Raw genomic sequence first — 27,077 nt, forward strand, 5'->3', positions numbered from 1 at the left:
TTTTAGATGTTATAGCTGAGAATGGTATAAAGCCCTGAAATCACTATTGCCCCTATTTTAGATCACTATTTTATTCACTATTTTAGATTTTAGATTTAGATAAGGCATGAAGATAAGATGTATCTTACGTTCTGTTTCACAACAGCAGAAACGCTATGATGAATTCTTCAATGTACTTTTTACTTGTTTTTTTTTTCTCCTAGCAAGTTGTTCTCGCAATTAGATTGAGTTAACAATGCCATAATAGCTCATTTTTGTACATTACACTCTATATACAGTTTTTGACGAGAATTAAATCATAGCATATTATATAGGGAAAGGTTTTTTTTCCCTCTCCTTATCAGAGATTTTTTTTTTCTTGTACTACGCTCCGCCTCAGATCGCGTCCAATGAAATCTCTGCATTTTTGTCGGCGTATTGACTCGCTAACACGGCACATTAAAAAGCGCTGGCGCCTCGTCGCTCGGCCATTTTGACGCACCCGGCGTTCTGCTGTCTCGAGCTTGAGTGGGCTCGCGCCTCCCTGACACCCGTTACTAGGACACACCGGCAAGCGACCATGAGTGACACCGCCATCTCCTTCGCCAAGGACTTCCTGGCTGGTGGTATTGCCGCGGCCGTTTCCAAGACAGCCGTTGCTCCCATCGAAAGAGTAAAGCTACTTCTTCAGGTAATGTTATGTCTTATTTAAGCGGTTGCGGTTAGCTAAGCTAGGAGCTAACAATGAACGAAAAGGTCCGGAAATTCTAGCCGGTTAGCATAGCAACGCGCGTGACCGTGGTGATCTTGCTGGGTGATTTCCTACATCTAAGATAACTAACTACATTGGAGTTTCTATAGGCTCGATTAAGCCAATTAACTTATTCATACGAAGGGGGGAACGGTTAACCCATGTCTCTCTTTTTGGTTAGAAGCTTGGCTATTACTCGGCCTTTGTTCAAGTGAGATGAAAAGCTAACAGGCCAGCTAGTTGGCTAGCGTTAGATAACCACAGGATCAAGGTTGCTAGCAGGGCATGACGACCGGTGTGATTAAGCTTGAATCATGGCACCCGGGAGGATTACTAACCTATGCTCTGTGCTTAGCGATCATGGCTAAACTTCACCACGAAAGAATACGGATGTCGTGTCAGCGGACTATTGGTTCTAGTGCTTGCCACCCTTTAGTGAATGGTGACTACTGTCTAGGTGGGAAATATGACCTTAGCTATGTACGCTAGCTAGTGCAAGGTCTCTTAAGCAAGTTATCCCGGTAATGGCGACATTATCTAGGTAGGTAGCTAACCTGGCTATCCAATTTTCAAAATGCCATCGTGTAATTTTTGCCAGGTTCCCATACTTCCTTTGGTTGATTCAACGTATTTCACCGCGACTTGGTTGACTTTGCTAGCTAGCTAGGCGTTAGCTAGAAGAGTAGTGTAGCTTCCGTATGTTTAGTGCTTATTTAGTTATGAGCCTACCTAATCTGTTTAATGAGTTCTGTTTTAGCCTGCTATCACATCGCGCTAAACCGTTTATATAACGTTACATCGAATCTAGCTAGCTAGAGAATTGCCCATATTTTGGCCAAGGTCGTGAGAAGGGGGGGGGGGCCTTACGTTTTCCTTGTTAGTTGCATAGCTTGGTGTCTAGTAAGCTATCTTGAGATGGTACAGAATGACCTCCCTTTGTACTACCTCTGTATTGAAATTCATTCTGGCTTCTTTTATGTGACAACAAAAGTAAAAATTTCAGATCAATCTATATTTAGGATTACACAATGTATTAAATTGTCTGCTGTAACTGTTTTACGAGGTACCAGTTTGTGAATGAACGACTTTGTCCATGGGTTGGGGCTGATTTTTAGAAATGTTCGTATGTCTAACTTTTATAATTGAATCTCTTCACAGGTGCAACATGCCAGCAAACAGATCACGGCTGATAAACAGTACAAAGGTATTGTGGACTGTGTTGTCCGAATTCCCAAGGAGCAGGGGTTCCTTTCTTTCTGGAGAGGGAACTTGGCCAATGTCATCAGATACTTTCCCACTCAAGCCCTCAACTTTGCTTTCAAGGACAAGTACAAGAAGGTTTTCCTTGATGGTGTAGACAAGCACACCCAGTTCTGGAGGTACTTCGCTGGTAACCTGGCCTCCGGAGGTGCGGCTGGTGCCACCTCCCTTTGCTTTGTTTACCCTCTTGACTTCGCCAGAACCAGGCTGGCAGCAGATGTGGGCAAGGCAGGGTCGGAGAGAGAGTTCACCGGGTTGGGTAACTGCTTAGTAAAGGTCTTCAGGTCTGATGGCCTTAAAGGTCTGTACCAGGGCTTCAACGTATCTGTGCAGGGTATTATCATCTACAGAGCAGCTTACTTTGGCATCTATGACACAGCAAAGGGTAAGTGTGTTTGTGGTTTGTAGCGGGGTGCAGATGCAGAGTAATGTTTGGTGGTGGTTATTACATTCCCTTTGGTTTTGGATTGTAGGTATGATGCCAGACCCCAAAAACACTCACATTGTGATCAGCTGGATGATTGCTCAGACAGTGACGGCCGTTGCCGGTCTTGCGTCGTACCCCTTCGACACGGTGCGCCGTCGCATGATGATGCAGTCTGGGCGTAAAGGAGGTAATGCAGCGCTCTGCGTTTTGAATAAAATCAGCTTGTCTGATTTTTTTTTAAATCTTGAATTGCATCTTGATTTTACTTCACAGCTGACATCATGTACACGGGCACAATTGACTGCTGGAGGAAGATTGCACGTGATGAGGGTAGTAAGGCCTTCTTCAAAGGAGCTTGGTCCAATGTTCTCAGAGGCATGGGTGGTGCCTTTGTGCTGGTCTTGTATGATGAGTTGAAGAAATTCATGTAAATGTTTGTTGGTCATTATGTTGTGGTTGGCTGTAACATAACTTGTAAATTTGAAAGGACTCAAATTCCACCATATTTATAAGGGACCAACTAGTATATCAATACTAGTTGTACTGGGGAGTTGTTTGTGCTTTTATTTTACCTCTTTTCTGTTTTGATCCTCATCTTGTCATTCCAAGAAAGATAGAAGCCATGCCAGGTACTGATCCTGGTATTCAGCTGGTCTGTTAAGGCATTACACTTCAATAAAGACCGACTGAACTTAATCTGAAATTTGTGCATTTATTTTCAGATTTGTATTGTCTTACTGTGCCGTTCCAAAATATGTTTAACAGAATAATTTTGGATTGAGCTTGCCCTAGAGAAGCACAGTCTGCCCTGACTGTGTAGGGTAAGAATAAGTGTTCAGTGGCTCATTAGATTTAGTTCCCCCCTGACATGCAGACAGGACATGTCGCATTTCGTTACTTGTAAATTCAAACCCGGGTTGTGTTCAACTATTATAACTGGTCCAAAGCCAAGCACAGCTGTGAGAGGCATGTTTATCCTGTGCTTCTGATCATGTGTGTGGGGGAAAGTGATTTGTAATTTAGTAATAGACATTGCTGTAGTTCCAGCTCTAGAATTAGTTGTTAACACCTTGCAGCCACTACTGCCCCACTACTGTTTCTATATTATGAGCTTGTATTCAGATACAATTGTTTGTATATTACTAATTTATTCTTACACTGAAATCCTATAATGTGATGGGTCTAATGTGGTGATTTTATGAAGCCTAAAATCCCTGGTTACGCCCCAGTCTGACGGTTATGATGGGTCAGTGCCTTCTTGAACTTCTATGTGTCAAAGATTAAGTTGCCATTAAAATGGCAAATGCACTTTCTTAAGTAATGTTAGTAAAGGGATATTTGTCAGCCTTGATCCTACTTAAGTTTTTACTTTATTTCCATTCAGCAGTGACTTGAGAAACATCTAAAAGTAGTCTACAAGTACGGGGAGGTACAATGAATCTTCTGTCTAACGAATGATGGATAGAATCTGATACTTCACAGCTATTAAACATTTCTGAGTCTCAGTAGTGAGTGTAAAAACGCAAGAGGGCGGTGTGTTCATACAGTAGTATTCTTTGCTGGGCGTTCTTTGCACTGTCCTCATTTTCGGAGGAATAATTCTGTATTTTCTACAAACTTGTTACTCATTCCTACGCATTTTTACAACGCGTTTTAGTTCGTCAATAATTTATAGCACCCTTATGCTGCCTAAATCGCGTAGCTCAGCAGCGATAGCCCACGCAGAGATTTGATAATTTATAGGTACGATGCTCTTCCCAAAGTAAGAGTGACTCGGAATAGCCTCAATTTATAAGAAGGATCCCATCGATCACGAATAATTCCACATACAACCATAACTACGTGCATTGCATACATTTAGATCTGTAGCATGTCATTTTTATACAAACTGCCTCTGATAGATTAATCATAGATGTTATATGTCGCATTTATTTTTATACCCTAATGCTAAATAATTTTGTAAAGTCTCCAAATCATTTGTATAACTATAGGTTCGACGCATGAATGCATTGCCCCACTCAGTCGTACGGCAAGATTAACTGGAAAAACGACGGCGATAAAACCAAGTCATTTCCCACGAACCAGTTAGGTTTCTGAAGACTTCCGGTTGTAGTTCAGACGGCAGTGGCCGCACGCAAGGAAACTTGAAATATGGTCGTGAAACCGTAACGAGAAAGAAGAATCCTCATAGTATTGAAAATGCACTGGCTCTTTCTGATAGCTGTTTTCTTAGGTCTAACGTGGTTTTCTTCAGATCGGGGACAGTGTTTAATAGAGGTAGGCTTGTGCGTGCTGAGTTTTCTTGCCTTCTCTGTGAAACGCAACAGAACCGACCATGAAACGGGCACTCAGACCGACACCTTGGACTCAACGCCAATTCAGGTCATTTTTGTTACTCCGTGTCCGATCTAACCTTTTACGTTGATTTTTAAAGAAAGTTTGTTTCAAATGTCCTTAAAATGCCTTCTATTAAATTAAAACACGTTAGCACTTATGAAGCATCAGGTGTTTTTATGTCCTAATTTTCAAACAACTGCAAAATATGTGAAAAATATTTTTGGCTTCGGGGTCAGGGTTTTATGATCATTGGTTTGTAAAAAGATTTTATTTAATAAGGGTTTATATGCTGAATTATGACATTGTTATACCTCCACAATATGATCCCAGGGGAAAGATTTTCTGGATATTCATAGACATGTGGTAACGTGCAGGGTGAGGTCTTTGGAATAAACTAAACTCAGATTGTGTGTACTCGTTGCAGTGCTTTAGCATGACTCAACGCTGCCTTGTCTGTAATAAATACAGAGCTCTCCTCCTTGGAATTTCACCATTATAGGATGAATAGGAACATGGAATTGAAAGCTACAAACTAATAGCTTCATTGCTCTTCTCTAGCAGACAAGTACAAACGATCATGTGGTTTTCAGAGATGAGCCCGATACAGCTAAAGTGGCACAAAAGCCATTACACAGACTTCAGTGCCCAAATGTCTGGAAATCACTTCACAACAGTGAGTAATAACTTTCAGTTTCTTTATAAGTGTTGGGGTCATGTGTAGTCATATTTTCAGTTCGCAATCATGAGATTTTATTTGGAATAAAGCATATGTACACAAAGGGAAACTAAGGTCTAAAGTGTCACTTTTAAAAAAAAAAGGTTGACACCAACCCTTTAGTCACTGATCAAAAATAACCAATGAGAAACAATTATGCATCATTAATTCCTTATACATTGTCAGTTATTTAGCTAAAGGTATTTAGCTTTAGTTATTTAATGTTCCTGGAAGTCACCTTAAGGCTTTATCTTGTTTTGTAGTGTTTAAGTGTGCCTACACTCACCTGGTCCTGCCCTGGTACACCGTCCCAGAGCCCAGAGACCATCAGCCTCTACATGCAGCCCTGCTCACTGAGTTTGACTTCATCACAGACAGGATCATTGGCAAGGCCATGAACTTTAATCTGTCAGTCGTTAGTGTGAACTGCATTCGCATCTTCACTCAGCACCTCCATAATGCAAAACAATCACATGGGTGAGTGTCTCTGTGCTGGTTTGTTCCTCTGACATGCAGGCCTCCAGTGAGTGACACACCATGCAGCTCAAACTGTGCAGTCATGTGTTCCTTTTTTTATGTTTACATCACATTATTCCTTGTTTTTGTTGAATCCTTGAACCTGATTAGCAGTCGTGTCACGGCTGTGACCATGAACTTTCTTTAACTTATTGAATTCTTATTTCATGTAGTCACTATGGTCAGCGTCACATTTTTGCAGAGACTTCAGCCTTTCGTTTGCTTGTACATTTCTCACTGATGTAGATAATGAAAAGCATTACTGCTTGTAAAATTGATGTGTACTGTTCACAGTATGCATGCATTTACATCTGTACCGTTCACCTTCACAGGTTCCCAGCATACAGCTGTAGTGCTGATGAAATGGCTGTCCTCAGGGACTTCGCTAAAGCACTGGTACACAACCTTTTCCCTGAACACCTCTGGGAGCAAGGACTCTACTGCTGCGCCCTACAGGAGATTCTGGCTACAAGAGGTTAGTCCTGTTTCCTGAGCTGCTCCCTACAGGAGATTCTGGCTACAAGAGGTTAGTCCTGTTTCCTGAGCTGCTCCACTTACAACATTGCAGGAGTCAAAGGCATTCCTTTTAGCATATTTGTCATTACAGAGAGATTCATTCACATTGATTTGCACAATAGTATCTTTGAAACATTTACCAGCATTCTTACCATGAACAAAAGTGGCCAATCAGGCCTGCACAGTCTTTGGAGTGATCAGGCCATTCAGCATAAAGCACTGAAGTTTGGCACCTGTGTGGTTTAGCAGCAGTGCATATGAATGAGGAACAGGTGATAGTGATGATTCAATGTGTGTGTGATTTAAATCAGGGGCATGGCTGAGTGCTGTGATTGACGTTTACGATGTGTACTGTGTGAATGTTGGCTGCATACTCTGACTGTTGGTTTTTATTTTCAGCATATTTTACATGTGCTGACACATTTATATGGCACAGTCCATAAGTAATTGGACAGTGACACAATTTTTTTGTAGTTTTGGCTCTATACTTCAGCACAGTGAGGTTAAACTGCAGAATGTTGCCTTTATTTGAATGGTATTTAAATCTATATTTTATGTCTATATTGGCTAAATGATACAAGGATCACATAACACCCCTCCCCCCGCTCCACAGTACTCTAAGCATTTACATTTACATTTATGTTTACAACATTTGGCAGATGCTCTTATCCAGAGCAACTTACTAAAGTACTTCTGTGAGTTTCTATGAGAAATTCTGTCATTCTCACAGACTGTATCAAGGCCAGTACAGTAGTTCAGAGTTTAAGATACCATTGAACTAGAATGCTGTTGAAATACAGGGATCAATGCTGATATAAAACACATATAAGCACGTTTAGATGGCTGCTCATTTGACTAGCCTGTCAACTACTTTGCATGCAGGAAGGCTAACTAAAGATCTAGTTGTGGGACAAGGAATCTTGCTCTTTTTTTCTCATCATGAGGGCCAATCAGAAAGAAGTCAGTAAACCAGGCCATCAAGAAGCTGAAAAATCTAAATCAATCTAATTATATAAAGTATGTTCATAGTTAAAACAATAAATATGGCAGAATAAACTGCACTGGTGAGCTTTGACTCTAAATGAGGCAAGGATGGGGTAGGAGTTCCCTTCGTAAGGCAGGATGACCACTCCCCAGCTGCCCCATAGGCCACATTGGAGATTGATGCTCCGCCTTCCAGTGCCACTTCAGACAGTAACTACCCAGCTCTTCACACTCAGTGAGTTTCCTTTGATGGGCCTCTTCCTCCAACGAGTCTAACAGGACTGACTGCATGGTGTTCTCTGAAACAAGGCTAATCTCTGGCAGAATTTCAGATGCTCTTTGAGACTCACCCATAGTTTCCAGTTACCTTTTTTCCTTAGATAAATGGGTTTGACTAAGGCCTGCCTCTTGTTGTAGTTCCTCACTAATCCATAGATAGCTTTGGCACTTGCACAGCGAATCTTACTCTTCCCAGATGTGTAGGTTCAATTAGCATGGCATGATGTCACAGACTCTCCGAATTAAGAATCAACTTGCTCGTTTCTTCATAGGTCTGACCAGGAGACTTTCATTTGATTAACTCCGCCCAAATTAAAAAGGCTCAATTGCTGCTATATGGACAAGGTTTTTCTGACCCCTTTCCTCTTCAGCTGAACTCCTTACCTCCTGCTGGGCCTGCTTTCCTTTCCCTTGCAGGGCCGTCGTTTTAGGCCTCCTATTCCCAACATTAATAGGACAAATATATGTATCAGTATAAAACATAAATGCACTCGTGCATGGGACGAGCCTACACCTTTATTTTCACACCGGATATAAATGAGACGTATCTTGTTACATATGAATGACAGGAGAGAATATGTGCAAAAGACTCCACGGTTTGCCCCAGCAGCTGAATTCCACTGGTGTGTCTGATCAGTATAAGGTGCCACACAAACTGATGCAAACTTTGCAGTCGCTCATAAGAGTGTTGAACAGTACTGAGCACAACAGTGTCTTTCTATGCTGAGTCTTTGAGCCGACATAGAGTTTGAAGGTGCTCAGCCTTTCTTTGTGCAGGAAAAGCTCTGGTAAAAGGTAATTGAAGAGTATTTTCAATCATTAAAAAAAACAGATCAAGAAAGGTCGAACAAATCAAGAAATTTATCAAGGATACACAAATGTATGTGCCACACACTACCATAATAAGAAGAACCAGTATGACCTGAGAAAGTTTACCTGATAATGTAAACTACTGGCAGGCCTCAAGAACAGAAAGGCTAGGTTATAATTTACTTAAATGTAGATAATAAAAGACCTATGTAGCTCTTGGACAAAGTCTAATGGACAGATGAGATAAAGATTAACCTGCGCTAGAGGGCCAGAATGAGTAAGAGTGGTTGTCTAGACACTAGGTGTTTACTGGCTGTAGCAGTAGAGTGTATGTGGTAGTGTATAGAAGCATCTTAACTCCTTGGATGTGTCTAAAGTATTAGGCAATGCCAGACCTTGCAGAGGGGCACTGACCTGAATCATACTGCTGAAACATGTTCCTTAAAAAGGAAGTTAACTGTCAGTCAGTCCGCTGATCTTAATTGCAGTGAGACATTTGTCTTACTGAAGATGAAACTAAAATAAGCAGAAATTGAAACTGTCCTCATTACAGAGTTTTCAGAGCATCCTGTATGGTGACGACTGGGCACGCATTTCAGTTGGTCATCAACTGGAAAAGAGTTTGCAGCCAGGACATAAACATTAGAGTTTTGACTCTTGAGTTGTTTTTTCTGTTGTATTTAATGTAAAGTTATTTGTATTATATATTCTATTTTATTTTTACAAAATGTTTTTAAAATGTCCGGTGTGTTAAGAGTTCAGAGGATGAACATATCCCATAACTACATTGCCTACATATTGTACAGTGTCTGGTGATTTAAAGGAGACATTGAGTTCCCATTTCTTAATTCCGCAGCTGCTCGTGTTCATGGTTACTTTCAAACCTTTTGGACTCCAAGAAAGGAAATACTGCAAATATAACAGCCACATTTATGCAAAAAGCAATTAAATTGGGTAAGCAACTTAAAATGGAAATGTATACAAAATAGTATTTTCATTTAATCCAATGAGCCAAACTATTCTACAGAGGCCCAGTACTCATTTACATGTGCATCAGTCACAAAAACAAAATTACGTTATGATATGGCAAGCTTAGTAATCTATGAACTCATTACAACACAATTGCAAACCGTGTCTGTAACAAAGGAACAGTGGTGATCAATTGAAGTGTCTACGGTAACACAAAAAGGAAGGTATATAGAAGGTGTACAGACAGTTCCAACATAAACAGAAGCTATTCCATGCCACCCCTGAAGTCTTGGATGTCACTGCCCCTTTCTAGTACAGGCACTTGTGACACTGCTGTCTGACCCATACAACTTGAACTGCCTGGTGGTTTCTCAGCTGGGTGGAGTGGTGCCGGAGTGCTCAGAGAAAGAAGTGCAACAGTCAGATGCAGAGGGCCCTCTTCTCTCTCTGGAGCACGCAAAACAGGAAGGGTGAGCGGCTGCAGCAGCAAAACGGGCTACATAGCGGAGGCGGTGTAGATGGTTGCGTTATGTTACATTATGATGGCTGATTTATATCCTTCAGGGTGAACGATCAGCCAGCGGAGTGTTCAGCTGACAAAAGCAAAGCGAAAAAGAAAGGTGCAGTGGGCTTAAATGAACTACATTATCATGATCGTCAATTCATAGACAGCAGTCAACAGGTAGAGGCTGCACTGGAACTATTCGTATGTCTAACTTCAAATTAACGTTCCACTTTCATTTTTATTCTGTGTTTTTGCTTCTGTTCAGTAAGGAAACTGAAAGAAAGGTTTTCTAATTTTTGGGGGAATCTAAAACCAAAGAAAAGCAATAATGGTCAAATGGAAGGGGAGGAGGAGATTCCGGGGGATTTGCCACCACGGAAGTGTGCTATGCTGGAGGACATCGCGACTAACAGTGACGGTGCACCTAGGAGTGAGAGCTCCATCTGTGCCAGCGTGAGGAATCAAATGACATTTGTTATGAAAAAGCTTACATTTGATTTCAGAAGCCTTTTATATCTCACCATCTTTCTCTGGTTGCGCTGTCAGGAGGAGTGTGATGTGGAGTCTGACGGGAGTACTCCCCCGGAGGAGATGATGGAGTTTAAACTGTCCTATGAGATGTGGCGGGCAGGGAAGTGGACTGTCAGGGTCACTAATGTAAGTCACAGTTATTCATTTATTCGTTTTCATCTTCTCCAGTAACATGAACGAAAGACATTCCTGTTGCCTTATTAAAAATTTCCCTATTTCCCCTCTTGCGCAATAACCCCACCGGTCGGCTATTCCTGGCGACAGAGGAGTCCCCCTGGGCCCTGTCTAAGCCACTCTGGCATGTAAACCCTCTTGTAAAGATATGAGGGGATGGTTGACCGGCTGCCACACCGTGTATCAACTGCTGCTTTTCCCAGTGAGAACCTGGCCACTTTCACGTTTGAGAAAGCGCAGCCACAGAGGGTATGTGACACAGTTCATTTGAATTAACTATGAAGGTGCTCCTAGGTTCAGGTGGAAGATGAAGAGTTGTGTTTCACAGTTCACCTGAAAGAGTGCGACAGCCCTGAGAATCTCCACTGGGATGTGAAAAAGACCCAGGCAGACATAGTTGAATTTTATACTCACTGCAAGGTGAGAGATATGAGGTTTTTTTTTTTTATTATCTCCCTCATTTTTATGATGCTATTCCATATTCAGGACTTTCATTTAAACCCTGTATTAAATGTTCTCCTAGGACACTTCTCATCTGCCCTCCATATCGACAATACTGGACAATACCCAAACAGTGCTTAATGAGGACTTCAAAGATGAAGTAAAGACAACTTTGGAGAAATTTTTGCAAGTAAGTTTTACATTTGATGGGAAAATAAAAATAAACTAACCAGAAATAAAATATTTCACAGGTCTTTCGCATGTTTTCATATTTATCATGTGCTTAGGAGCTGGTGGCGGATACGGAGCTTGGTGACACTCAGCTCGTGTTCAAGTTCTTGTGCCCACTTCACCAACTGCTGAACGAAGAAGAGCGTGGTGGAGGCGTGTGGAGTCTCTTGGGCAGTCTCGCGTCCTTCCTTACTGTTGGTCAAGAGGATGATGAGGTAACAATGTGGGTCGACGAGCCCAATTCGCCAAACTTCAGAATTTTTAACTCACTGCATTAAGCAATGTAGTATTACCTATGTGGTAGTGGAATCAGCATTTACCTTTACAATAACAAAGAGGTTATTTCAAATAACAGTTATTTATTAGTATATAAATGACAATTTCCATGAATACTCAGATGCAACGGACATGTTACTGCTAGTGTGTTGACTAAAGGCTGATCTTTATGGGGTTTTTCTGGTGTTCTTGTAATGTTTGTTAAATAAATAAATCCTTTAACAGATGGGATCATTTAATCACTTTCTTCTTCCATTGTAATTCCACTAGTGATTTAAATTGTGTCAAATCCATTTCTCAGCTTAATAACCTGAAAGCAGAAGAGAAGCCAGATAAAAACCTGAAAAGGAATTGTTTGTCTGAGGCCACACCTCACTGTGATGTCACTCGGCCTGGGTACACAGAGACTGTGGAAAGACACAGCAAGGAACCTGTGATCACGGACTGTGATCACAGGTCTTCATCTGATGATACCTACACCTGTGCAAGTGAAAAACAAGCCACAGATTGTAGCGGTTCCCTCTTGGAGCGGCCAGAAGTGGATTCCACTGGAAGTGCAGGTGTTTGTGTGCATTTGGTAAGCTTTCCTGCCAGGACAAAGAGATCTTCTATTAAAATCCAGCCAGCAGCCCTGTGTGACAGTGATTCCGATAGCTTAGGGTATTGCGCATTGGACAGCATTACAGACTGCAGCTCCCCTGAAAATGCAAGCAAAAAGGAAAACCTAACCGACAAATTATTACAAAGTGACAAGCCCAAAGGGAAGGACAAAGCACCTCAGGCCAAAGAGGATATACTGAACCAGCGCCCAGAGCAGGACAAAATGTCCATCGCATCCACTATGGAAAACCCTGATGTCAATAAAGTGATATTTGGCTTACTGAAGGAAATTTCTGGTAGGTTTGGAACTCCCACGTCTCTTCCTGATTTCACATTAAACGGCACAAAACGCTAGTGTCACATGCCTGTGAATGTACCTACTGGGCTGCCCAACCTCTGCTGCAAATGGCATTCCCACATTGGGACAGAGTGGCATTCCGAAGCTGAGACACTGGTCGCATATCATGCACTCTGTGCAGGTCATCAGTGTTCATTGGTTTTATTTCTGACAACAGACCAGGTTTTTTAGATGTGAAGCACCACAACACATGGACCTGCCTAGTGACTCGCTCACACGCTCACTCACAATATCCCACTCAAGGAGGATAGCAACATGAGAATGGCGCTTTGCGTCAATGACACTGTGTGTCCTCATTATTCCTATACATAAATGGTATAAAAATCTGTATACCTAAACAATTATATACAAATATAACAAATATAGCCCCTGTATTTATATAAATACGTCACAGTACATTTCCCATGTCCATGATGGGCTGCTTAGTCAGGGACAACACTAAAAAGAATGCCATCTACAGCAGGTGAACTTATGGCTGGGGCAACTGTTTGTGCAGTTCAAGTATACATACATGTTGACACATTTGTTTGTCAGCATATATGTATATGCTGTTATGTGTATTACAAGTGGTGGTTAAGTAAGTCATTTTTGGCAAATTATTTATAAAGCACATTTAAAACTACAGTTATTGTCCAGTCACAAATATTGTACAATGTAATATAGTAGCTCGTTAAGTACACCTATTAGGTAAAATTAACCCTAATGTTTAGTATGCTTAGAATATTGTTATACTAGTTTACTTCAACTTAAACAAGTTGTATGTTAGATAAAAAAAATAACATTAGAATAATTTCTTCTCTTCATATAAAACATGAGTTTTCATATTTCCACAGGCAATTCACACATCTTTAAAATCATGAAGGCTGTTCTACTACCATTTATGCCTTTGATAAAGAAGTAAGTAAGTTTTAAGATATAAGATACTCTGAATTCCTGCAGTGTTCATCAAAGATAAAAGGGTGAAATTGAGGCACATACATCTTGTCAGCTTTTATTTCTGTGCAAGTACTAAGCTGAACCATGCATTTCACTCAGTTTAAGGGCAGGATATGTACTGGACCAAATCAGATGAAACTGACAGTACTGAAGTACTTTTGCTGCATATTCTTTGTGAGTAATATAGTGAGCCACTGATATCACCAAATTTCCACCTTGGGACAGTAGATATAAAATGGCATGAACTCTAGAGTTGCTCTTAAATGTGAAGAATGATACTAAATGACTGACAGGAAGTCACGGAACAAAATTTGGACATAACCAATAAAATCTGTCATTTAAAATATGTTGGGAAGCTCAAATTCAGTGCGATGATGCATTCTAAAAAACACACCTTCAGTGACGTAGATGCATTCTAAAACAAAAACATCTCACAGGATCGTACTGAGAGTTGCAGACTCATTGTAATTATAACAAGGTTTGCTGTGTAGCCCAGCAAACCTTTGCTGTCTAATTTTATTGAATTTCCTTTCTATGTTTACCTAAAAGATATTTTGAAAGAATTAGGTTTTGCCAGCGGATCAAAAATAAAAGGGGGCATTCTATACCAAACGTATCTAAATGTCACAATGTTGGGGAACGTCATTTCTAAATTTGGCTAGCCAAGTTATTGGATGCTTTCTCTAGAGCTCTGAAGCTACAGCAAATAGAGGGTTGTATTGCTGGATTGTATAAAAGCCACAATCATGAAAAGTGTGATCAAAGGGTCTTCTCTACTATGTAGTTGTATTTTGAAATGTACGTATGCAGTAATTACAGAATTATTAAGCACAAACCAAAATAATCTCTTTACTAAGTGCTATTTCTCTTTACTAAATACTGCACTATACCGAGAATGCAGAATATGCAGTTTATTTAGTAATATCACTGAGCTACAAAATAGAGGAAGATGGAAAAGAGTATTTTATGCAGTTTTGCAGATTAGTGGCACCTCCTGTGCTAGACAGAAATGGGTCATAGATTGGACAGTCCTGAACAGCCCTTCAGGCTGATTACCTTTCAGTGGTAGATTTTAGCATGCGAGCTCCTCTGTCTCTAAGCACCTGTGAAAATCGTCTGTTTTTCCAATAAGCCTCCTGTGTTTCTCTCTTCAGGAAAGTGAACACGTTTTTGAAAATGATGACCCCTTCAGAAGCTCAAATAGCTGTGCACATCGACAACCTCTGTAAGGTCTTATGGACAGAGGGGAGTGAGTCCCTGGAACCCCCTAAAAGAAGTGAGGAGGAGATAGAGACAAAGGGCAAAGCTATGCATCTCATTGTTTCCAAACGTATGCATTACCTTATTTCATGCCGTGTTCTAGACATGCCATGTGTTTAAGGTTATTAATAATCACACATTGTGATAGTTGCAGGCTATCCAATCCTCAACAAAGCAGATTTGGAGAACATGTTTAAGATTTTCCAGGAGCCAGAAGAAAACAAGAAGCTGATTTATGTGAGTTGAGTTGAGTTGAGTTGAGTTGAGTTATGTTATGTTATGTTATGTTATGTTATGTTATGTTATGTTATGTTATGTTATGTTATGTTATGAAAGCGTTTAAACTGCAGTGTTACATGAGTGTGTACCTTCTCTGATCTCTGTGATTCTAGATGTTGCTTGTATATCTGCTAAGGGAGTTCCTGCCTGGAGAATCATTCCCAGTGATGTCCAAGCTGAATGTGAAGGACTCTGTTTAATATTAGTAGACACTTGCAAGTGTTGAATGTGTATTATGTAAGATTTTAATTTATTTGTAATAAATTGAAAGGTATTGAACTGAATCAAGTACTGTTAAAAGCCAGTTAAGGTATGCTGGCCATCTCCTTTATTAGAAGCACTTATTTATTAGAATAGCCTTGTATACATCCAAGTAGAGACTAAAGCATCTGTTTCCATACACAGTTTGTATTACCTGTCATCCGGGTAGAGGGAGGCTGACAAGCTTTTGCTCAATAAAATATTTTGAGTATAAATGTGTGTGTGTGTGTGTGTGTGTGTGTATACACTGTCAAACTGTGATTTTAAAGATAACATTCTGAATATATTTTGTATGAAATCTCTGGTGAACCTCATCACTAGTGAATGTAGCCTATTCGGTCGATCATCGCGTCTCTTGCAGATAGCAGTAATGATCGTGCGTTGAAGCCGGGTAGCTGGAGGATGTGTGGGCTTAGATGAAACACCCAGATAATACATTTGGGGTTACATGTTCTAAAGAAAAAACAAATTAAATAAAAATAAAATTATGACGTGGGTATTGCTAAATGGCACGACTGTGTGAGATTTTTAGGGTGACTATATGAACATTTTTATATTGATCTATTATTAAAATGCGTGGGGTTGCAATTTAAGTTAACGTCTGCATTATTGCACCCTCTGAACTTGTTATGCAAACCAGAGATGCACTGCGGAGACCGGCGCTGATCCACAATAATCTTTGAGACGTCCAGTTCCCCCTAAATCTCTATAGGAATGGTATCGCCCGGTCACCAAAGGTTACCTTTAGCGAGAAGCTAACCGCAATATCTAGACGGGTCGGGCTTGACTGAGAGCTCCAGAACCCAAGAAATCTGATTAAAAAAAAAAACAACAACAACTGACGTCGATACCTTATGGTTAAACGTTTGGTTTCGAATTAAACGAGATGTCAACCCCAGCGCGACGGCGTTTAATGAGAGATTTTAAACGGTAAGAGACGTGGAGAGAACAGGCCCCGTGGTTGTTTTGAGGAAACCGGCTAGCTGGCGTTAGCAAAGTTAGCTTTATATTAGCGTGCATTAGCAAATTAAAACACGGCGACTTTTTAAATGTAACTTGCAAAGTTGTAAAGCTATTCAGCTAGCTAAAAAGTATTACGATATTACGTCTGTAGTTGTTAAACATCGACCAGCCTAATATGCATGATCATATCTGTGTTTTGCGTATTGAACGCAAAAAGGGGTACAATTTTTTCAAACTTCTTTTTTAGACTCCAAGAGGACCCTCCTGCGGGGGTTAGCGGGGCCCCATCTGAAAATAACATCATGGTCTGGAATGCCGTAATATTTGGGTAATTAATAGCGATGGTTTTTAGATTAAGTGCTGTGGTCTGTTATTAGGTTATATGGCTAGCTAACCGAGCCTCAGTTAACCTGGCTAACAACTGGTTTACCTGCTAAATCGATGGATTAGTTAAAGTTGCTTTATTAGATAGCTTTCAGCAATTGTAGACGAAGATCAAAAGTCTCGCAGCTAGCTGCCGTAATTTGGCAGTTTACAAGATTTAGATAGCTAGCCATATAGCGTTAGTTGTGGCACTATTGGCACCCTTGTGCCAGTGATCCAATATAAATGCCGTTTACCTAATACCTTGTTTAGGCCTAATACTTCGTTTCTTACGTCTGTAGACCAGAGGGAACGCCTTTTGAAGATGGTAAGTTAGCAGAGACACTACAGACTTTGGTTTTGATTTTGCTTCAATAGTACAGATCCTCACTTTAATTCAGTGACTCGTAAAACCTTTAGCATACTGTCAGACCAAATGCAGGATATTTACCCATGTAGTTATCTCTCATTTTGTGGACATATTCAAAATTGTAGTGAAGTACTCAAGGTTTCCAGAGAAACTGAACGTTTTGGCACAGATCCGTCATCAGCTGTGCAAGCAACGTGCTTCTCCTTACACTCACTGTATGCCAGGCTTCCCTCTATTCAGTTAGGTATATTATGGATTGTGGGATTTTATGTACATACATATGATTCCTAAATGTTTAGGAATTTATAATACATTGCCAGATTGAATGTACCCCTTGAGGATTTCACTATTTGCTGCATATGGTGGTCCCCGGTTAAAGTGGGGCTTCATTTTAATAGAAGCCATCATGACATGTGTAATGACCTTTAATCTGTCATAGATGAGCTTTAATTACTGTCTCATGTTGAAGTTTGAGGTATGTCTGTTAAAGGGGTATTTGGGTACAAAAGTGCTTTTTCGGTTTGTTGTAATGCCATATGGGTCAGTAATTGGACCTTTCCTGTAATTCCCAAGACCTGGCAGGAGTATGCCTGCAAACATATCATTGAACATTAGGGGCATTTAGTTGTTAAGTTTGTAGATGTAAAATAAATAAATAAATAATTCCTTGTTCTTTTGAAAAATTAGCTGATTATTCTTTTCTAACATGGTGAATGACAGACAGATCTATAGTTTAAGGGATGAATGCACCCATCTTACCAGTGTTGTCAGATATAAGGAAAATATACCAGGCACGGTGGGCACAGCATATGTAATGTCAGATCCCTGCGACAGCAAGAAGCCCAAGATGTCTTATAAGTCATGTCCTGTCTTTGTAATACTTTATTTTAAAATGGGTATTGGTTTATGTCTAAATTGTTTCATTGTGGAATTTTGGAGAACAAATCTGTTTGGATATTTTTATTCATAAGAGGAAGACAGTAAATCCCACATTTGTCACTTTTTTGTAGTTACTGGCATGTATTTGAAATATTCTCTCACCATGGACTCTGCTTATACAAACAATTTTGTCATGTGGAAACATGACAAAATGAAGATTAGACAGTTAGTCATGAAAGAACTTTACCCTAATCTGTGGTACTTTGGAAGTTTGTTTTTCTTCAGTTAGCATGCCACAAGGGTGTATAACAGTAGTTTTACAGTGATTGAGAGTAATGTAAGATTATGGGGAATGTACTGGCTAAATTATGTATTTGTGTAAATGCTTTTGAGGCCTTCTGCTTGTGGGAAAGTTTATTTATCTTTTTGCTTTCCATCCCAGGAACTTTCAAACTCACAATAGAATTTACAGAGGAATATCCGAATAAACCTCCCACGGTCCGGTTTGTATCCAAAATGTTCCACCCTAATGGTAAGCTTCACATCATCAGAATGATTTACTAAATCTTCTCCTAAACATATGATCACTCTGGTGGTTGCCTTATTATCTTGCAAACAAAAGACTTCTACACCAGCATAACACATGTGATTTTCTAATTTTTATACATGAGAAATACAGTAAACATTTACAAATGAAATGTCTTTATTTTGCTCATGCTTAGTGTATGCAGATGGTAGTATATGTTTGGACATACTTCAGAACCGCTGGAGTCCCACATATGATGTTTCTTCAATTCTAACATCTATACAGGTGTGTATAAGAGAAGATAAAGAGATTAGTTTGTTGTATAGCTTGCATGTTTAAGATGGAAGGTTGGTGTTGAAGTTTTACACATACCTTTCATGTGTTGCAGTCTTTACTGGATGAGCCAAACCCCAACAGTCCTGCCAATAGCCAGGCAGCGCAGCTGTACCAGGAGAACAAACGCGAGTATGAGAAACGTGTGTCTGCAATTGTGGAACAGAGCTGGCGTGACTGTTGACACCCCTTACCAACTTCACACAGTATGAACAATACCCAGCCACAGGCATCAAGAGGAAAACCATCACACAGAGAATAAAATGAATACCCATCATGTTTCGAATGCTCCTATTACTCTGTAGAATTGTCTGTTTTGTAGCTGTTGCGAGGTTAAAGTGCTGTTGTGTTGTGATCTCCCTCTTCATGCTGAGTCTTGCTCTTGAACAAGGACATTTACATAATTGAAAAGTATGTACCTTGCCTCTTCAAGATTGCTTGCTATCAGCATTTCTTTGACTTGTTCTCAAAAGCCCACAACCTCCATGTAGGAGTTGGTACATACACTGTTTGATTTTGGTTTGCTCTTATAGTGTGGGCTGATTTGCAGTTAAGCTATCAACAGGATGCAAGTGGTTGCTCAAGTTGTGGTTTCCAGTGTGAAAATAGATTTAATGAATATCCCTGCTTGAATCAATTGGTTATCTGATCTTTTTCTTTATCATAAAGACAGCTTATTCAACCCCTTCCATGTTTCAGTCCAGTTTCAATGCCAAGGTGCTCTTGGTTGCAGAATGCAGGCTAATGAGTGTCATGCTGAGCTCTATTATTTTTAATTTTACAGATATTACTGTGTTCTGTGAAAACACAAAGTCAATTTGAGGCTAAAGTAGTAAAAATAAGCTTTTAAAAAGTATGGATGAACTTTGAATATTATTTTAATACTAAAAAAGGATTATTTGTTTTTTTTATTTATACCTTAAATGTATGCTTCTGCTATGGAAGATCGTCACAAGAGTTCCTTAATTTCATAAAGCCTCCAGGGCTTGGAATGTCACAAAATGGTACTGATGTACTCATATACTGTGTGCATCATCGTGCTGCTTTGTACTTCCATTGCATGACCATTTGGCCCTATTCTTTCATTCTGATTTTCAGTCTGACGTGGATTGCTCACCCATATGCCCAAGCATTATAGTTTTACGTTTGTTCTAATGCTGTGTCCACTTTAATTAATGTAGACCGTTGTTTTTCAAATACACATCCAGAGTTTGAGTGTCAGAATTTGCACTAGAAAACCATGTAAGAAACTACATTTTCTCACTTCTTGTAAATAAACAGTAAAATAAGTCCTGTGTTTTTATTTAACAGAAAAGGAATCCCATTCCTAATTTCATGAAACAGATGACCAGTGAACTATGGACAGATTAAGTTTGTTTAATATGTATGTCAAAACAAGCAGACAAACAGTATTCACAAAACCTAAAGACTTCTGTAGAGCAAATAACAAGAACATCTGCTCAGGCATTAATTATGGGAAGGCAGTTGAGATAATTAGCTTCCAAAGACACCTTGGATCTTTTAAAATACCTCTAGCATTAGTTACCTGATGTAAAGTGACAAATAAGTATACAATGTTATTTTCTTCTGTCTTGAATTCTGAATGTTGGTTTTTAAACATTTTTTTAAATTATTATTTAAATGTTTAAATTACAGCATATGAAGAGGGGGTGGCTATATTTTCTATTATGAAAATGGAATGTTCAAATCTGAAAAGAGAACATGCTGCCATAAGATCCACTACTAATGTCCATGTCCATAAATTCACAGGATATAAGATGTGACAAACCTTGTTTAGTAAGGTAACTTGTGTTCATAATAGTGCCTTGAGCTAACCTAGCGAAAATCTTCAGCTACAGTAGACAAAATCTATGGCATTACATGAGAGGAAAAGAGTGCCATACACCAAAAATGATCCTCCTCTCAGGAATGCAGAAGCAACACGTAATACCCGACACTTTTTTTTGAAAAATACATTTTAAACTTTTTTTTGAAGCAAAGAAGCAGAGTGCAACTGCTTTACTCATAATAATGATCATCTATACATTTCTTTGAGGTCTACCATTTCCAGTCAGTGAGAGGCCTGAGGCTTTACTAGCTCATATCGTCCCACCTGCCCCTCTTGCAACAGCTGACCAATCAGCTGCTCCTTCTGCACTCTCCGGCTGACCACGAGGAAGCGCTGTCTGCCCTGCCCGTAAGACTTGCTCCGCAGCCCGTATTTCTGGGAGACCTGATGGATCTGCTTGCGTTCATCATTATTGAGCTCAGTGGAAAAGCGCAGGTCATCTTGGCGGTCTGAACAAGCATAATTACGTATGATGTCCTCAATATCACGCTTAGTCAGCTGGTTCCCATGCCTATCCATGTCCATACCAAGTCCTTCCCTGGTAAACTGTTCCTTTACCATGATTGGCTCTGCAATACCCTCTCCCTCTCGGCCCAACCCACCACCTGTCCAACCCATCTTGCGAAGCAATTGGTTGCCAATGTTATCCTCTTTGATCTCTTGTCGCATGGACTCCTCCCCAGAGCGAGCTATAATTTGATTTCGGGAAATGGCATCCGCATTACCCTCCTTCCTGAGGTTAGATTTGACCACTGCTTGTGTCCGTTTCAGTGTGGCAATGGCCTCCTCTGCTGCAACGTGTTTGACAGTCTTCTTTGGACCAATGCCAGCAGCCACAAACTGACCCTCTATATAAACTTCACATCTCCAGCGATGGTCTGGTAGCACGGTAAATTTGTAGTCAGCAGATACCTTGTTGAACTGAGCAGTGTCATTGATGATGCAAATGGCGTTGTCGGAGTTTTCTAAAATAACCAGTTCACTGAGGTGCTTCTTTCGGCCACCGTGCTGACCAAAGCGGCCAGTGGGCGGCTCAGAGTTGTGGTTCCCTTGAGAAAACTGCTGCTGTTGCAGCTGCTGCTGCGGCTGCTGCTGCTGCTGCAGCTGCTGCTGGTGGTGGTGGTGGTATTCCTGTTGCTCCTGGCGAGCTGCCTGGTTCATTCGCAGCTTCTTCACGGCCTCCTCAGCTGCAGCGTGCTTGGAACTCTTCTTCGTCCCTCTGGCCTGAGCCACAAGCTCGTCCTGCAGGTAGACGCTACACAGCCACATGTTGCTGTTAGGGATCGGGTCGAACGTATAATCGATTTTCATGCGGTTGTAGGCGGCCGAATTGTTGAGGATGCAGATGGCGTCATGGGCGTTCTCCATAATGACAAACTCTGTCCAGTGTTTGCTTTTGTCAGGCACATACTGACCCTTGGTGTTGGGTGGCGGGTTGTCCTCTGGGTTGCGCAGAGGTGGAACTAAGGCTGGGGTTGGAGTGTTTAGCTGGCACACCACCATGTCATTGACATAATTGCGCTTGTACTGACGCTGCACAACACGAACCTCCACTGGCTTCATAAAGAGTTTGACCGCCTGCTCTGACGCGCGGTCTCTGGCACCATTTTTACTACCAGAGTACCCCGTGGCGAGGTACACACACGAACAACGCAGCTCACAGGCATACCCTTCAGATGGTACTTTCCTGTTCTTAGGCAGGTCAGAAGGAGGGATATCCCTTAAGTTGACATATATGTACTCTGGGTTGGTTTTACAAGCTTGAATGCTGCGACTGAGAATAAAATTGTAATTTGGGGCATCAGGTCCACTCACAAATACAGGATCCCGGAGAGTAGCTGCTATAGCAGATGAAACCCTGGCAATTAGCCTTTGTTTCTCCTCCAGTGTTGCTGGAAGCACAGGGGTTGGCAGAGACGGTGTAGGGAGCAGGCCAGGGCTGCTCCTGCTTGGACTGTCATAGACTCTGGTGAAGGGCCTGCTACATGATGGTCTGTCCTGATGACCAAAGCCCAAACCTTGCCGTCCAGAATCCCAGCCTCCGGACCTGCTCCCTGCATATCCATCGTATCTACTGCTTTGGGAAGGCGAGTCTGCCTGCCTTGCTGCATGGGCCTCATACCTGGCAGTATACTCTTGCTGCATTCTCCCCATAAAGTTTGCACCAGGCCCTCTGCCGCCATAGCCGAGCCCACTCTTCCCACTGAAAGAAATGTCTTTGCCTCTGCGGTCGTTCCAGGAATCATAGCCGTACGGTCCCCTGTCGAACGAGAAATGGCCGCGAGTGCTGTCATACGGCTGCTCAGCCTCCCGCTGCCTCCCGCTGTTCAGCTTCTCGCTCCTGCGTTCCTTCTCGTTCTCCTTCTCATCATTGCGTCCCACTCCACCAATGCTGCTGCAACTTCCGCCGCTAACAAAGTGCACCGGCTCGAAGCGTGGTCTAGAGCCAAATTTGGACACGGGCATCTTCCTCATTGGCTCGTCTCCTGAGAGGGGCAACACATGCAGTTTCAGCTTGTATCATTACCTAGGCATAACCTTATAAAATCAAACCAAAAATGACGAGGAAACCATATTTTCAACACCTTCAGCACAAGAAGTAGTAGTTTTTAACAATGCACTCCTTTTAATGGTTCTCGAGCATCTGGAAAGAATGCAAGTCACCAGGGTAACATCATCAAGAAGCCCTTTTAGACTTACTTCCATCAGATGAATTCGGCCTCTTTTTTGCTTCAGTACTTGGGACTAATTCATAGGAGGGCATTTCGCCAACATGAATCCCCTCTGCCATCTCAAGCACTCTCTGCATCAGTTGTGGGCCATACCTGCTAGACCAAACATTTACATTCTGAATACTTTGGCTGAAGTTGTTAAAATGTTAGTATAAAAATCAACACTTTTAGCTGCAGCTTAATTTCAGGCTGAATTAACAAGTAGATAAGCTAACAGTGAGCTGTTGTCTTGGGTTGTCCTAATGGCAGTCAGGGGCCAAAACGCTTATTGTAACACTTTATACCTGTAACACACCGTCTTTCCTTAACTAATACAAACGCCGTTTAACAATATGCTCCATTTTTAAAATATGGAAACAGTAACTCAGCACAGAAGGCGTTAGACCCGACCTGCATCCCAAGAACACATGGTTCACCCACACCATCGATAGAGACAACAACTGATCTAAGTCTCTTGCTTCGTAATTTTCAACGTGCTTGTTTATGAATAACTTTCGAGCTAACCACTGCTTATCACTTTCAAAGTCTTGTCGGAATGTATCGATATGAAAGACTCTCTTCATGCTGATAATTGTCTCGTAGGACCAACTGACAACGCTATTGCCCCGACACAGGCCCGGTGAGAAAAGCATTGTGGCAAATTCAAATATGGCCTGTGCAATGCTCTGTTTGCCTGCTAGTGTCGGCTTCCCTTGTATGTTAGCTAGGACAGCTAGCTGGCTCATTCGCTAAATATCCATCCCAAAACTCCCAAAGTCTTGAAGTAAACAGCACTAGTGAGTGATTCTACACATCTGGAATTAGCAGAGTGCTACAATAATAATACTTCACCGCAGTAGTAAACCGATAAACACTTGTCTTATGTAGCCTGTAAAACACACCAAGCCCGTTGTCATACCAACCAGCACTTAGCCTGACCGAACTAGCCTAAACGGGCTAACAAAGACTCACTTCTACGCCAGACGCACATAATACAAATACAAGCTAGCTACATAATTGTTCGATTAAATGCGTGTATTAGCATGCTATTCCTTCACTTTCCTGTAAGTGTACGACTGCTGACCGGGGATTCTTTAACGTAACCCTCTTCGCCATTAGCTTAGCTAGCTAACCTAGCTAAGCTAGTTAGCCAGCCTAGCTAGCTAGCTAACTAGCTGATTTGTTTCAATGGGGTGACGCAGTAAGAGCGTCTCTAATAATTTGTTTGTTTTCAGTCGGTACATACACTCAAACGTTGTCCTACAGTTATTGAATAAATCAGCAGAAGCTGTTATTCAGAGAGTTTTTTTTAGTCCTTTCGAGGTCTTACCTTGATAGTGGTGAAGCTCCCTCCCGTTTACGTCCTCTTGAGTGGAAAAGGCACACTGCAGACGGTTGGATGTAGGAGTGTGCATTTCTGTGAAGTTGTAGTCATATTCGGCATCTAGACGAACCCTTAGCAGTGCTAACTTACACAATGATTCGCTTTAAAGAAGTTAAATACAAAATAACGTATTTCCCCTGTCAACTGAAGTCCATGACTTTGTGAAATGAATTAATTGAGGATAATTTAATACTACTTGCTTGGAAAAAGCAATCACTTCATGCCGAACTCTTTCAACTCTTGACAAAATGGTATCTTTCCGTTCAAACTACACACAGGTATCAAATGAACAGCCATTTCTCCACAACAGTTCCATACTGATGTGATACACGGGAAACACTACTAGCTTGCGTATGAGTTTAAAATGTGCAGGGCACAGTAGTCTGCTGTAGAAGTCACGTACATGTATTTTCACAATACACAAGCTATGTCTCTTCAGCACATATACATCATAAAGTCAAACACAAGGGGTCATGTGTTGTTTGCTATTAGTTTATTTTTACTTTTTTCATGAACAGTACATACGGGCGTTTTCATAAACTTTGTGGAGTGGCGTCCGTTTTAAATTCAGGTGCACGTCTCGGTTTTCCGCCGTTGTTCCAGGTTGCCCCCTGATCGGGTGCGGCTCTGCTCATACATCACCGCACAAGGTAGGTACCAGTCAAAATGCGTGGTTGAAGATACCGTAGAGCTGTTGGTTTTTGACGGTACTGATGGATAGTTCAGCAGGGCACCCGGAGTAACAGCGCTTTCCACCACAGTTATTAGGCCTCTTGGAATTTTCCTTGTACAAGTGCATGATCTTCGTGTCGGGAACCTCCGGCTTTGGTCGCTCTCTACCTAGAAATCTAGGCGCTTCAAGATTGGTCTAATGGGCTAGTTATTGGTTATCCTCCGCCGCTCTTGTTCAGTCGGCAGAGGGTGGATTTTCGTCCTGCTCTGTCTCTATCCCATTGTCAAATGCGCTAACATTTGCTGAACTTGAATCTTACTAATTCTGTATAATTCTGATGTCAGCAGGGATAACATTCCAGAACTGTTGCCACTGCAGCTCATTTGAATAAATGACTGTCCTGTTTGTCTGCTACAAGCTGCCATAGCTGCAAGTGTTTGGTGACTAGACCAGTCAGCATGCAGGAGTCTGCCTATGTTCAGTTAGAACAGGTATCTGTAAGACATGACTCGCTGTACTCACTCGTTCTCTCAAGATTGTTCATTAAACCAAGTCAACGGTTTGTATTGAGTTTGCATCTTCATTTGGTACGACGACTCTATAGTCACACATCTAGATTTCAGATGGATTATTATATCCCTGAGCACTGGTGAAGCAGCTGGCAGAAAGTATAAAAAAAAAAAAAAAAAAAAAAAAAAAAATCTGATTGGCTGAGCTGAGCTGCAAGTTGATATACATACACTTTGACCCCAGACACTATGACACTGTGCTTCATAATAAGTGTCTGCATTCTGTGTTTCAGGTTTTGCCTCTGCCTCTCCGGTATCCCCCATCGCGATCCACACCAGGTTTTCCGGTGAGCAGAGGACAATATAAAAGGAAGATGAAGAGACAAAGGGCTCAATGGAGAAGAGTTTGGTGGTGCTGGTTTTGATTTAGTGCTGCGTTTTGAGCTTGTACTTGCTAGATTTTGTGTGTATGACTTTGACTTTGCCCCTTGTTTGTTTGTTTGCTAGATGATATGTTTCTTGTATCTTGTATATATGTTGTCCTGGTGGTAGGGAGTGGTGGCCATTTTGTTTGGGCGTGGGTTTATCTTTGTTTCTAAAAGTGTAGTCAGTGTAGTCATTGTCTGTTTATTTTTGTTTGTTTGGTCAGTCATCTTTTTGTTTTTAGTGTGTTTTTTGTTTGTGTTGGTCTTGGTCACTCCTGACGCAGTTGCACAAGTTTCTTATCTTTGAACACCAAAACTTGTAAATGCACTTGATCTTTGCTGTAAACCTTATTGTTTGGATATCCATTCCATCAATCATTTCTACTGCTGTAACACTCAAACCCTGTTATGCCCTCCCAGCCTTTTTTTTGTTGTTGTTGCATTAACAGATACTTTTATCCAGAGTGACCATGTCCACCAGAGGCACAGAAAGCAGAGAAGAGTCCTTTGTGCTAACATCTCCTTCCTCTCTCCTCTTAGCTCACCCTCTTTTTGATCAGTACTTGCTGAAGTACTGAAATCATGCTGGCTGTCCTTCTGCAATGCCAAGTTTTAGTAGCAAATTTTATCTGTTCAATATTTCAAAGAGAAACAAAGGTATAATAAATGTAATTTTTTTATACCAGTTTTCATAATT

The 27,077-nt window shown here is 41.1% G+C and overlaps 4 protein-coding genes and 1 long non-coding RNA gene across 14 annotated transcripts; 3 read left to right on the plus strand and 2 right to left on the minus strand.

Moving 5' to 3' along the window:
* The first annotated feature begins 455 nt into the window (after window positions 1-455).
* On the plus strand, window positions 456-3,113 carry slc25a5 (solute carrier family 25 member 5). Its single transcript, XM_027018183.3, has 4 exons — window positions 456-670; window positions 1,889-2,375; window positions 2,464-2,604; window positions 2,691-3,113. The coding sequence occupies exons 1-4, from the start codon at window positions 560-562 to the stop codon at window positions 2,846-2,848; spliced, it is 897 nt and encodes a 298-aa protein (XP_026873984.1). The 5' UTR covers window positions 456-559; the 3' UTR covers window positions 2,849-3,113.
* A 1,407-nt stretch (window positions 3,114-4,520) lies between these two features.
* Window positions 4,521-15,610, plus strand: si:rp71-46j2.7 (uncharacterized). Of its 8 annotated transcripts, none has more exons than XM_035532303.2 (16): window positions 4,521-4,799; window positions 5,313-5,427; window positions 5,733-5,946; window positions 6,318-6,460; window positions 9,857-10,013; window positions 10,108-10,163; window positions 10,314-10,501; window positions 10,595-10,705; window positions 11,048-11,173; window positions 11,277-11,384; window positions 11,482-11,640; window positions 12,003-12,597; window positions 13,493-13,556; window positions 14,750-14,925; window positions 15,004-15,092; window positions 15,248-15,610. In XM_035532303.2, the coding sequence occupies exons 1-16, from the start codon at window positions 4,617-4,619 to the stop codon at window positions 15,332-15,334; spliced, it is 2,571 nt and encodes an 856-aa protein (XP_035388196.1). In that variant the 5' UTR covers window positions 4,521-4,616; the 3' UTR covers window positions 15,335-15,610. The 8 variants fall into 8 exon arrangements, with proteins under 8 accessions (XP_035388196.1, XP_035388199.1, XP_035388198.1 ...); XM_035532306.2 differs by having other exon boundaries at window positions 14,750-14,871; XM_035532305.2 differs by having other exon boundaries at window positions 11,054-11,173.
* A 518-nt stretch (window positions 15,611-16,128) lies between these two features.
* Window positions 16,129-20,119, plus strand: ube2a (ubiquitin-conjugating enzyme E2A (RAD6 homolog)). The gene is made up of 6 exons (XM_027018181.3): window positions 16,129-16,325; window positions 16,606-16,686; window positions 17,024-17,049; window positions 18,413-18,502; window positions 18,693-18,781; window positions 18,885-20,119. Exons 1-6 carry the CDS (start codon window positions 16,282-16,284, stop codon window positions 19,011-19,013), a joined length of 459 nt encoding a protein of 152 aa, XP_026873982.1. The 5' UTR covers window positions 16,129-16,281; the 3' UTR covers window positions 19,014-20,119.
* LOC145651709 (uncharacterized) lies at window positions 18,656-18,973 on the minus strand. The gene is made up of 2 exons (XR_014117623.1): window positions 18,869-18,973; window positions 18,656-18,773 (listed from the first exon to the last, which is right to left on the minus strand). It is a non-coding gene; the product is annotated as an uncharacterized LOC145651709 (long non-coding RNA).
* Window positions 20,120-20,190: 71 nt separating the features above from the next.
* On the minus strand, window positions 20,191-25,071 carry nkrf (NFKB repressing factor). Of its 3 annotated transcripts, none has more exons than XM_035532309.2 (3): window positions 24,720-25,071; window positions 23,379-23,506; window positions 20,191-23,164 (listed from the first exon to the last, which is right to left on the minus strand). In XM_035532309.2, exons 2-3 carry the CDS (start codon window positions 23,485-23,487, stop codon window positions 20,901-20,903), a joined length of 2,373 nt encoding a protein of 790 aa, XP_035388202.1. In that variant the 5' UTR covers window positions 23,488-23,506; window positions 24,720-25,071; the 3' UTR covers window positions 20,191-20,900. The 3 variants fall into 3 exon arrangements, with proteins under 3 accessions (XP_035388202.1, XP_026873981.2, XP_035388203.1); XM_027018180.3 differs by having other exon boundaries at window positions 23,379-23,503; window positions 24,720-25,070; XM_035532310.2 differs by lacking the exon at window positions 24,720-25,071 and adding an exon at window positions 23,801-23,850 and having other exon boundaries at window positions 23,379-23,503.
* Between the last annotated feature and the right edge of the window lie 2,006 nt (window positions 25,072-27,077).

Source organism: Electrophorus electricus, chromosome 16 (genome assembly GCF_041902795.1).
Source record: "Electrophorus electricus isolate QZ-2024a chromosome 16, ASM4190279v1, whole genome shotgun sequence".
NCBI lineage: Eukaryota > Metazoa > Chordata > Actinopteri > Gymnotiformes > Gymnotidae > Electrophorus > Electrophorus electricus.